General features: G+C 42.5%; 1 protein-coding gene across 2 annotated transcripts in view; it reads right to left on the reverse strand.

Annotated features, from left to right (window-relative positions):
* Window positions 1–12231, reverse strand: part of USP13 (ubiquitin specific peptidase 13) — a 136695-nt gene that overhangs the window by 18268 nt on the left and 106196 nt on the right. For both annotated transcript variants that reach the window (XM_069559449.1, XM_069559459.1), the window contains 2 exons: window positions 11928–12094; window positions 10040–10193 (listed from right to left, as the gene is read on the reverse strand). In XM_069559449.1, coding sequence (XP_069415550.1) covers window positions 10040–10193; window positions 11928–12094 — 321 coding nt within the window. The remainder of the gene's footprint in view (window positions 1–10039; window positions 10194–11927; window positions 12095–12231) is intronic.

A 12231-nucleotide genomic window follows, 5' to 3' on the forward strand; every position in this document is an offset into this window, starting at 1 on the left:
GAGGATTTCAGTAAATCAATAACAGCTTAAGGTAACTGATAACACGGACAGAATCTTAAAAGGTCTACAAATTGCCTCCCCAACTCCAGCCAACTCAAAATCACCAATCCACCTGGCCTTCTCATTGTCATACTGCCTAAAACAAGTAGCAAAGACTTTCCTCCAAGCTCAATAGTTCCTGGCCACTTATACTTCAGTGTAAATTAGTTTACTCCAGAGTGGCTTCCTCTCAACTTCCATAGTACCACTGAAAAGCACAGGAGCTGATGGGGAGTGAGAAAGAGAACTCAGATGTATTCAGTGTGTGCGGCTTTTGAGGAGCCCCCCGGGGCTTAGCCTCCCCGGCCTACAGCTCCCGTTCTGACTGCACTCCTTGGGGAGTTCTGAATGGTGGGAGCCCCACCATTATGTAAATGAAATGTCTCTCTGCTCTCCTTGCTGGAAAATTCTCAGCTGCAGCAGAAGATGTCTGCACCATTAGAGCAATGTGGCTGAAGGAGCCGGAGCAGGTTCTGAGTAATCACAGCCTAATCACATTTTAATTACATTGGCAATCAGTGAGTTCTTTAAAAAAAACAACAACTAAGCACTCATTAAGTACAACACAGAAACAGGAATGATTTTGCAAATGGTAGGAGCCCAGATAGGTCAGACTGATGACTTGATTTCCCACTTCTTAAGAATTTCAAAAACTCAACAGAAAGTTAAGTATAGCTCTTAAGATAGGTAAGAGATGACCATAAATAGTCTTCTGAAAAATAGGCTCCTGCCTGTGTTCCAATTTAGAAAACCTGAAATAGGATGACTCAAGAGGGGGCAAAGGACAAAATGCAGCCTTCAAAATCAGCCAGACCTGAATTACAAGGTGGTCGTACCACAAGCAAATAGGTATCTTATTAGCTACCACTTTCTCACTGTGAGGAGCCAGGAAAAATCATTAACGGAAATGCCTGGCATTTAGTAGACATTCAGTAAAGCACAGCTACTTTTACACCAAGTGTTGAAAGCATGAACCCTTTTAATCAAATTAGATAACATCAGGCAATGACATTGCTTCCTCATTCAAAAAGATGACAGTAGACATTTTTAATTAACATATTCCCTAAAGGAAGAATTTTATGCAAGTGCTCCTTTAATCCCAGTCACTGGTTTTCCAGTTCAAACACCTTCCATGTCATTATTTTCGGAGTTAACAGGCTGTAGTGACATCCCAGTAGCCACGCTACTCCTTAAAGTAAGAGTAACCTACTCTTAGGTCTTCCCTTGTGACTCAGCAGTAAAGAATTCTCCTGCCAATGCAGGAGACACGAGTTTGATGCCTGGATTGGGAAGACCCCCTGGAGAAGGAAATGGTAACCTACTCCAGTATTCTTGCCTGGGAAATCCCATGGACAGAGGAGCCTGGTGGACTAACGTCCATGAGGTCACAAAGGAGTCAGAACCACAAGGTTCCTCTGTCCATGGGATTCTCCAGGCAAAGAGAGTGGGTTGCCATGCCCTCCTCCAAGGGATCTTCCCACCCCAGGGATTAAACCTGCATCTCTTGTGTCCCCTTCATTGGCAGGCAGGCTCTTTACCACTAGCACGACCTGAAGACAGACCCTCATATGCTCAGAACCTCTGCAGAGAACTCTGGGACAAGGCACTTTCTGCTGAATTTTAACCTGGAAAGTTTTAATAGTACGAAGCATTGGCAGCCATCCTGTGGCCATGAGGGAGTGCCTGTTTAAGACTGGAACCAACCCTAAGGAAACAGAGGCAGACGATACACCCAGACAAAAGGGTTTGCATTCTGGAGTCAAGGGCATGCCCAAAGTCAAGTCTTCCTGGGACCTGCTAGCTTTTATGATACAACACATACCATTTTGTTTAAACAAGTTTGGCTTAGCAATCCTACTACTTATAAAAGAACCCTGAAAACTGTTGTTGGTTTTATTTGATTTGTCTGTTTGGGCTGTCCATTTTGCTCCTAAATAGAAATTACCTAAACCTTTAAATTTTCCTCATTACCCCCAAATGTTCAAGCCAATTCACCAACCAAAATAAAGTTAAAAAGCAATGTCTTGAGAATGTAAACAACTCACCTATAAAGAATACATATTTTTCAGAGTGGAACCTATGAATTCAATATCATTCTAATCAAATCCCTGCAGAAAGGCCAACTGCAAGATCAGGAACTTTTCAAAATCCAGGAGAAACAGTTTAGAAAATATATCAACAGAAAATTGGAATAAAGATTTACTAAGCATGGCCTTTCCCATCAAAGCAAGACCCAGTCTCCCCTACAGCCAGCCAGTCCCTCCTTTATCAGGAAGCTTGCACAAGCCTCTTATCCTCATCCATCAGAGGGCAGACAGAGACAAAACCACAATCACCGAAAACTAACCAAACTGATCACAGCTTTGTGCATCTTAATGAAACTATGAGCCATGCGATGGAGGAAACCACCCAAGACAGACGGGTCATGGTGGAGAGTTCTGACAAAATGTGGTCCACTGGTGAAGGGAATGGCAAACCACTTCATCATTCTTGGCTTGAGTGTCCCATGAACAGTATGAAAAGGCAAAAAAATATGACACTGAAAAATGAACCCCCTAGGTCAGTAGATGTCCAATGTGCTGCTGGAGAAGAGCAGAGAAATAGCTCCAGAAGAAATGAAGAGGATGGGCCAAAGCTGAAACAATGCCCAGCTGTGAATGTGTCTCATGGTGAAAGTAAAATCTGATGCTGTAAAGAACAATATTGCATAGGAACCTGGAATGTTAGATCAATCAATCAAGGTAAACTGGAAGTGGTCAAACAGAAGATGGTAAGAGTGAACATCAACATTTTAGGAATCGGTGAACTAAAATGAATGGAAATGGGCAAATTTAATTCAGATGACCATTATATCTATTGCTGTGGGCAAGAATCCCTTAGAAGAAATGCAGTAGCCCTGATAGTCAACAGAAGAGTCTGAAATGTGGTACTTGCATGCAACCTCAAAAATGACAAAATGATCTCTGTTCATTTCCAAGGCAAACCATTCAATATCACAGTAATCCAAGTCTATGCCGCAACAACTAATGCCAAAGAAGCTGAAAGTGAATAGTTCTATGATGACCTACAAGACCTTCTAGAACTAACATCAAAAAACGTTGTCCTTTTCATCATAGGGGATTGGAATGAAAAGTAGGAAGAGATACCTGGAGTAACAGGCAAGTTTGGCCTTAGAGTACAAAATGAAGCAGGGCAAAGGCTAACCGAGTTTTGCCAAGAGAACACAAGGGTCATAAGCAAACACCCTGTGCCAACAACACGAGACAACTCTACACATGGACATCATCAGATGGTCAATATCAAAATCAGATTGATTATATTCTTTGCAGGAAGATGGAGAAGCTCTATATAGTCAGCGAAAACAAGACCAGGAGCTGACTATGGCTCAGATCATGAACTCCTTATTGCAAAACTCAGACTTAAATTGAAGAAAGTAGGGAAAACAATAGGCCATTCAGGTATGACCTAAATCAAATCCTTTACGATTACACAGTGGAAGTGACAAATAGATTCAAGGGATTAGATCTGATAAGAGTGCCTAAAGAACTATGGATGGAGGTTCGTAACATTGGTATAGGAGGCAGTGATTAAAACCATCCCCAAGAAAAAGAAATGCAGAAAGGCAAAATGGTTGTCTGAGGAGGCCTTACAAAAAGCTGAGAAAAGAAGAGACGCAAAAGGCAAAGGAAAAAAAGGAAAGATATACCCATCTGAATGCAGAGTTTCAAAGAATAGCAAGGAGAGATTTAAAAAAAAAAAAAAAAGCCTTCCTCAGTGAACAATGCAAAGAAACAGAGGAAAACAAAATGGAAAAGATTACAGATCTTTTCAAGATAACTGGAGATACCAAGGGAGCATTTCATGCAAAGATGGGCACAATAAAGGGTAGATACAGTATGGACCTAACAGAAGCAGAAGATATTACGAAGAGATGGCAAGGATACACAGAAGAACTATACAAAAAAGGTCTTAATGACCTGAATGACCATGATTGTGTGATCACTCCTTTAGAGCCAGACATCCTGGAGTGTGAAGTCAAGTGAGCCTTAGGGAGCATTACTACAAAGCTAGTGGAGGTGATGGAATTCTAGTTGAGCTATTTCAAGTACTTAAAGATGATGCTGTGAAAATGCTGCACTCAATATGCCAGCAAATTTGGAAGACTCATCAGTGGCCACAGGACCGGAAAAGTTCAGTTCTCATTCCAATCCCAAAGAAGGGTAATGCCAAAGAATGCTCAAACTACCACACAACTGCACTCATTTCACATGCTAGCAAGGTAATGCTCAAAATCCTTCAAGTTAAGCTCAATAGGATGTGAACCGAGAACTTCCATATATAGAAGCAGGATTTAGAAAAGTCAGAGGTACCAGAGATCAAATTGCCAATGTAAAATTGGACCATAAAAAAAAAGCAAGCGAATTTCTGAAAAACATCTATTTCTGCTTCATGGACTACACTAAAGCCTTTGACTGTGTGGATCACAACAAACTGTGGAAAATTCTCAAAGAGATAAGAAAACCAGACCACCTTACCTGCCTCCTGAGAAACCTGTATGGAGGTCAAGAAGCAACAGTTAGAACCAGACATGGAACAATGAACTGGTTCAGAATTGGGAAAGGAGTACATCAAGGTTGTACATTGTCACCCTGCTTATTTAACTTATATGCAGAGTACATTATGCAAAATGCTGGGCTGGATAAGTCTCAAGCTGGAATCAAGCTTGCTGGGAGAAATCTTGATTTCTTCATATCACCTCAGATATGCAGATGACATCACCCTTATGGCAGAAAGCGAAGATGAACTAAAGAGCTTCTTGATGAAAGTGAAAGAGGAGAGTGAAAAAGCTGGCTTAAAACTCAACATTCAGAAACGAAGATCATGGCATCTGGTCCACCACTTTACAGCAAACAGATGGTGAAAAAATGGAAACAGTCACTGACTTTATTTTTGGGGTCTCCAAAATCACTTTGGATGGTGACTGCAGCCATGATATCAAAAGACGCTTGCTCCTTGGAAGAAAAGCTATGACAAACCTAGACATCAGATTAAAAAGCAGAGACATCACTTGCCAACAAAGGTCCGTCTAGTCAAGGCTATGGTTTTTCCAGTAGTCATGTATGGATGTGAGAGTTGGACCATAAGAAAAGCTGAGTGCCAAAGAACTGATGCTTTTGAATTGTGGTACTGGAGAAGACTCTTGAAAGTCCCTTGGACAACAAGGAGATCAAAGGAAATTTCCTTTTCCTAAAGGAAATCAACCCTGAATATTCACTGGAAGGACTAATGCTGAAGCTTAAGCTCCAATACTTTGGCTACCTGATATAAAGAGCCAACTCATTGCAAAAGACCCTGATGCTAGAAAAGACCGATGGCAGGAGAAGGGCAACAGAAGATAAGATGGTTGGATGGCACCACCAACTCAATGGACATAAGTCTGAGCAAGTTTTGGGAGATGGTGAAGGACTGGGAAGCCTGGCATGCTGCAGTCCATAGGGTTGCAAAGAGTCAGACATGACTGAGCAACTGAACAACACAGAATATGTAATTCTGAGAAGTAACTAAACCGGAAACACATACAACTATATGGAAAACCATATAGCTTCAGGGGCAGGAGAAAGGGGAGATGAAGCAAAAGAAAACATGTTTCTGCCAGAAAAACTCAATACTGTAAAGCTACGAGGTATAATTTACAATACTTGAAACTGTCAAACAAATCAATAAAAAAAATATCTAAACACTTCAATAAAAATGGGCAATGGGCAAAGGAAGTGAGGAAGCAATTAACACAAGAAGAAAAACAACTAGGCAATAAGGATATGAAAAATATGAAGAGTGCTTGGCCAACAGCCCTGCTGGGAAGGATGGGAAAAGGAGCTCATGGGTGTTTGACGGGAGTGAAGCAATCATCTGTATTCACATCTCAAAACACACATTTGACTCCAAAACTTCACTTCCAGAAACTCACCCTAAAGAAATAATAAAGGAGGGCCTTCCCTGGTGGTCTAATGGCTAAGACTCTGAGCTTCCAAATCAGGGGGCCCGGGTTCAATCCCTGGTCAGGAAACTCACAATTAAGAAGAGTTCGCATGCTACTACTAAAGAGTCAGTGGGCTGCAACCAAGACGTGGTGCAGCAAAGAAATAAACAATTTAAAGTAACTTGAAAAAAAGAAGGGAGAGCTCAAGAATATTCATTATAGCATTATTTTTAACAGAAAAAAAGAAGGGAGTGGAGTGGAGGAGGGAAGAAATGAAAGAAACTTAAATGTTGAACAAATGTTTGTTACCTCTACAGAGATGGAAAGAAGCATTTGTTTTACTTCTGTTCATGGAATTCACCCTTTAAGAATATTGTAGTATTTAAAAATCACTGCCAACACCTTCTGAATATGCAAATAACCCTGTTATTTAAAACGCTGGCCTAGAATTAGGTATATATATTATGGTACAACTGAATATTAATATATGTTCAATGACTTGGATTTACATAATGCATACCCATAGTTAGGAAATGAGCAGGCTATAAAATAGCATGAATAGCGGCTATAATGTACAACACAGGGAAATACAGTCATTATTTTGTAATAACTATAAATGGAGTATCAGCTATAAAAATACTGAATCACTATGCTGTACACCTGAAACTAATATATTGTAAATTAACTACCTTTCAATAGCTTAAAGATATCATGTATAGAATAGAATGCTATATTTCTATAAATATATATTTTTACATTCTTTTTTTTTTTTTTTTTGCCAAGAAAGATCTAAAAAAAGGATATACACAAAATATTTAACAGTGACTGGGTTATGACTGGCTAGTAGGATTGTAATTGTCATTTTCCTCTTTTCATAGATCTGCATTTTCTCAAGTTGCTAAAGTTATTATACATCCTTTTCATTGGAAGAAAAAAATAACATAAATGTTAATTTTTGGAAAAGGAAGACAAGAGAAGTGACCAACATGCGTTCAGATGCTAATGCAGCGAAGAAAAAGATGTCATTTTTCCCCTTTCCTGTGGTCTTGGCAACAGAATGCAGCAGTCCACTGCTAGTTCCTCCAGGCGGCACTCAGTGGAGGCAGCAAACAAACCGCCCCTGTGACCACCACCACGTGGCCTTCACTTCTTCATGCAGTCATTCATTTGCTCATCACCTCCCATGGGCCAGACACAGTGCTGGAAAGGCTACTTGAAAAGCATCTGTTCTTCTGCAAAATCCCACGCAGAATGCATTTGATGAGTTAGGGTGGTTATGCATTTTTTTATAACTAAATTTTTCTCCTCCCACTGCCCTTAGATTCTGCATATCCTGCGTGTGCTTTTTCATAGTGCATCACTGTCTCCTTCCCCACACTCAACCATAATTGCTAAATTTGGAAGTGATGAGGAGTAAGAACCACAGAGTTTGGCCCAGAGCGCCTTTAAATTCAAGGGTGTTTAAAAACTTCATGAAATCCTATTCAAGGATGCGACTCAAAAAACAGGAATACGTGCAGGTCACTCTGAGTTCAGTAAGCCCGAGGAGAGGATGTGGCTGTTCTGTATCATTAATGACCATCTCTTAGAGAATGGTTGGTCTGTCCAAGCTCCAACAGAAGACAGGAAACCCTAATGATCAGACTCTCCCTCCCTCTGCTGCCAACTACCTTGGCGGCGTTACAAGGGCCCCATCTTGTGGTTTATTCCTTCTGCAAGAACTCACCATCCTAAAGAAAAGTCCATTACAGAAAATCAAGGAAGCGGGGAACCAATGGACACAGAACACATAATAAATCCTGCTCGTGAATTATTGAGTAACTTGTCCGTAACAGCTTTTAATATTTTAGCCCAGGCAGTGATTTCCAAAAAGTAACACAACCCTCTTTAGACAGGTTGGAAGTTGGGAGAACTACAGCTCGTCCTTTTCTTATCTAGTCGCATTAACACAGTTTTAGTGAAGAAATACCTGTTTTATATAAAAGAAGAAGGAAATTTCCCTCCCCCTCTGTCTCTAGAGCCATATCAATGCATACGTTTTAGGTCTGGTAAGACCATGAAGCTACATGTCATACCATTATAGGAACAAATGCTGTTTTGGTGAATTTAACTAGATACAACTATTATTTTGTTGGTACTTTCTATGCACCGGACACCACAAGCTCTATAAAAGTAAAATGGCCTCTGTCCTCCACCAGCTCCCTGTCAGCTGGGAGACACAGGTATTTACACAACTAATTTTATCTCAAGATGAACCTGATACCTCTAATAAGAAAAGCAAACACCCCATTACAGGAGCTAGGGGCACAGGCTCTGCAGACAGGCTGCCTGGGGGGAAGGAATTCTGGTTCTACTTCTCATCAGCACAGCGAGCTTGGCAAGTTACTTTGCCCTCTCTGCCTCAGTTTCCTCATCTGCAGCATGGACACAATCCTAGTGCCTACCTCACAGGGGTACTGTGAAGACTAAATATGACATGAGTGAAGGACTGTTAATGTTGGTATAATTGTCATCAGCCTGTGAGGTAAGAAGGGACTGATTACGATAAGAACCTGGGGAAGTGGCCCAGAGAAATGGAACCTGTGGCCAAGTTCTGAATAACGATGATGATTTTAGCAAGCTGTGATGGGAAAGAAGGGGCAATTTGCATCTAAGGGTTAGCCTGAATGAAAGCCTAGGGGTAAGGAGAGAGGGTTGAGGACCACTGAATGGTGTGGCTACAATACCAGGCCTGTGAGCTGTAGGTCTGGGGAGTGCAGAGGAAACAACACCGAGAGACGAGCTGGCTGGGACCTAATGGCAGGGGGTGGTGGTTGCCAGGCTCTGATCCTGTAGGGAAGGAGAGCCCGAGAGACAGGGTACAGAGTAGGCAGGAACATGCATTCTGACTTTGAATCTTGGCTCTACCTCTGAAGAACTATGTGATCTGGGGCAACGTTACCTAATCTTTCTATGCCTCTGTTTTCTTATCTGTAAAATGGGTATGGTGAGGATTAAATGAGTGTCTACATAAAGTGCTTAGAGTCATGCTCAGCACAGGGTGACATATATGTGTTTACTGATGGAGGGCACCACATGCACCTACAGCAGTTCTTCCTGACCTGACAGCCCTTCAGAAAATGATCAGGAGGAGGTATGAGCAACGATAGGGTCAAGGGTATAAGATCGCTTTTCAACTCTTCAAAAATGTTACCACGAAAGTAACGGCTCTCTTTGGGACAAAAGTGTTCATGGCCTACAATGGAATTTCACCTCAAACCACAGAGCAAGTCAGAGCTGGCGCTAAAGTGAGGCGTACACACCAGGTGGCATGCCTGAGTCTGCCAAGACTCCCCCAGGTCACCCTGGCCCAAGAGAAGTGGCCAAGTGCACCATTCATGCGGAGAAGGCAATGGCACCCCACTCCAGTACTCTTGCCTGGAAAATCCCATGGATGGAGGAGCCTGGTTGGCTGCAGTCCATGGGGTCGTGAAGAGTCAGACACGACTGAGCGACTTCACTTTCACTTTTCACTTTCATGCATTGGAGAAGGAAATGGCAACCCACTCCAGTGTTCTTGCCTGGAGAATCCCAGGGACGGGGGAAGCCTGGTGGGCTGCCGTCTATGGAGTCGCACAGAGTCGGACATGAGTGAAGCGACTTAGCAGCAGCGGCAGCTTAGCAGCAGCAGCACCATTTATGAGAAGCTGGGACCTATGCTAAGGTTTGAATGATGGCAGACTTCCCTAGTGGCTCAGATGGTAAATACGTCTGCCTACAATGTGGATACCCAGGTTTGATCCCTGGGTCGGGAAGATCCCCTGGAGAAGGAAATGGCAACCCACTCCACTATTCTTGCCTGGAAAATCCCATGGACAGAGGAGTCTGGTAGGCTACAGTCCATGGGGTCCATGGGGTCGCAAAGAGTCGACAATGCAACTTCACGTTCACTTTAAAGATGTCAACATGCAGGAGTGGGAGGGAAGGGCGTGAAGAGAATGTACCACAACCCCTTGAGCAATCCCTGAGGCAAGAACTTACTTCCAGATCCATCCTTGACTCTAGGTCCTTCGGGTTTGGCCTCAGAAACGATGTTCGCATTGGCGTTATTCTCCATCTCGATCACAAAGTCACTGTCCTCCTCAAACTCAGGATGGCTAAAGATCCAATCCAGTGCTCTTTCCAGGTTACTATTCTGATAAAACAAAACATTTTTACAATGTATGCTCTCCTGAGGCCTCGTTATATCCTGACTGTCTGAACCAGGATGTCAAGCAGACAGGGCAGGAGGCCTGAATTCATTAGCCCTAAGTGGCTCTGAGTAAGAGGCTCTGACCTTGTCTATGAAATGCACTTTCCATGGACATTCTGCAAGTCTCTCAACTGAGGTCTGTAACTGGATTCGCTGGAAAACAGTTCAGAGCAGCAGGTCAGCATTCCAAAGCTGTATCAGTCCTAGCTCAGCATTTCTGTGAGCTGATGCTGATAATGATGAGAGGCTGAAGGCCAAAGAGAATGGCATCTGTCTTACTGCGGCTCTTTCCAAAGCCACACTAACTGCAATGCTACCTTCTCCACCAACTGTATTTTGTGCAGATAACCATGCGAGGTGGAGGGAAGCTAACATGGGTACCAGGTCAGAGCCTCTTCTCCTAAATATCAGCAGAGTGACTGAACTGCAGCAGAGACAAGATGATGCCTTGATTAATGAAGACAACACTGGGTAGTTAAGTTACATTGTTTTAAACTGAACTCCATGTAATTCAAATCAATGGACCATAAAAGCATTTCCGTCAATCCCCTTTGTGACATTACTTGATGAGTTAAACAATCTGTTTAGATGTAGGCAAAATCTCCAATTAAACAGTCAAGCAAGTAAAATAATTGGGGCATAAACAAGTACACTGAGTATAACAAACGCCGGTTGAAACATTTCAAGCATTTTAAAAGGAAACAGATTGTTCCAGCCAAACTGTCAGGAGCCAGCCGAGAGCCTCTGTGACCTCAGCAAGGGGCCAAATCAGAGCCCAGTCAGGATGGCAAGAAGGACTCGGGAGCAGATATCCACTCAAAAATGGATTGGTTCTGGTGGTTTAGTCACTAAGTCATGTCCAATGCTTGCAATCTTGTTCCCTTGGACTATAACCCACCAGGCTCCTCTGTCCATGGATTTTCCCAGGCAAGAGTACTGGAGTGGGTTGCCATTTCCTCCTCAGGGGAACTTCCCAACCCAGAGATCAAACCCGGGTCTCCTGAATTGGCAGGCTTTACCACTGAGCCACCAGGGAAGCCCTCAAAAATGGATTATGGTGTGAGGAAAAAAAAAAAAAGTACTTTCCCTCAATATTAAACAGATGTCTGCACTGCAAGAGGAAGGCCTCTGTCTACCCTCCAATATCCTGGTCCTGTCTTTCCTGATAATATCAGGACTTCACGAATACCTGATAAAACTTCTCTCCACAGAGAGAAACAGAAGCAGATAATTCCAAAGAGACTTCTTTCTCCATGAGGACTTTTGAGAGAGAACGCTCCAAGATCTTGGTATCAGAAAAGCACAATTTCTCCTGAAGGGACTGCCTTATTGAACATAGGATCTCAAGCATCCCTCCTTCTTCTAAGGCCACAAGCAAGCTCCAAGTAAAGTCATGCTAATGAACATTAAGAGGACACAGAGTGTCTTTCAGCTGGATTATCTTACCTCCATTGTATTATCTCCCTCGCTTTTTGAAAATATCCTTACTCTTAAAATCTCTGAATGCTTCCCTCAATCATTTATTTTACCTTTATATATACTACATGTTAATAAACCCTTCTGGGGAATAGTGGGTGTGAGACAGACATTATTCAAAATGATCAGAGGACACTGGAAAGTTTCAGTTGCCAGTAACAAAACAGAAGAGGCAGGGGTTCACATGTCTCTCATGCTTACCGTTGCTCGCAGGGCCTGAATAGCCTGATTTCGATGGAATCCCATGGAGGTAATAATAGCTACAGTTTCTTCCGGAGGTTGGTTATCCAATCCAGTAGCACCAAAAACAGAGGCCCCAGCAGAAGCTGCTCCTCCATAACCAGGCATGGTCAGCGGTTCAGCAAAATCTGGAGAAAAGAATCACACTCAGGCCCTTTCCTTTTTTGGGTCTTGAAATAAACAATCCTCTAGAGCTAACAAGAAAAAATACCTAAAGTTACAATAATCAAGACAGTCTAAAACTGGCATAAGAACAAACATATAG

The sequence above is a fragment of the Ovis canadensis genome, chromosome 1 (genome assembly GCF_042477335.2).
Source record: "Ovis canadensis isolate MfBH-ARS-UI-01 breed Bighorn chromosome 1, ARS-UI_OviCan_v2, whole genome shotgun sequence".
NCBI classification, from domain to species: domain Eukaryota; kingdom Metazoa; phylum Chordata; class Mammalia; order Artiodactyla; family Bovidae; genus Ovis; species Ovis canadensis.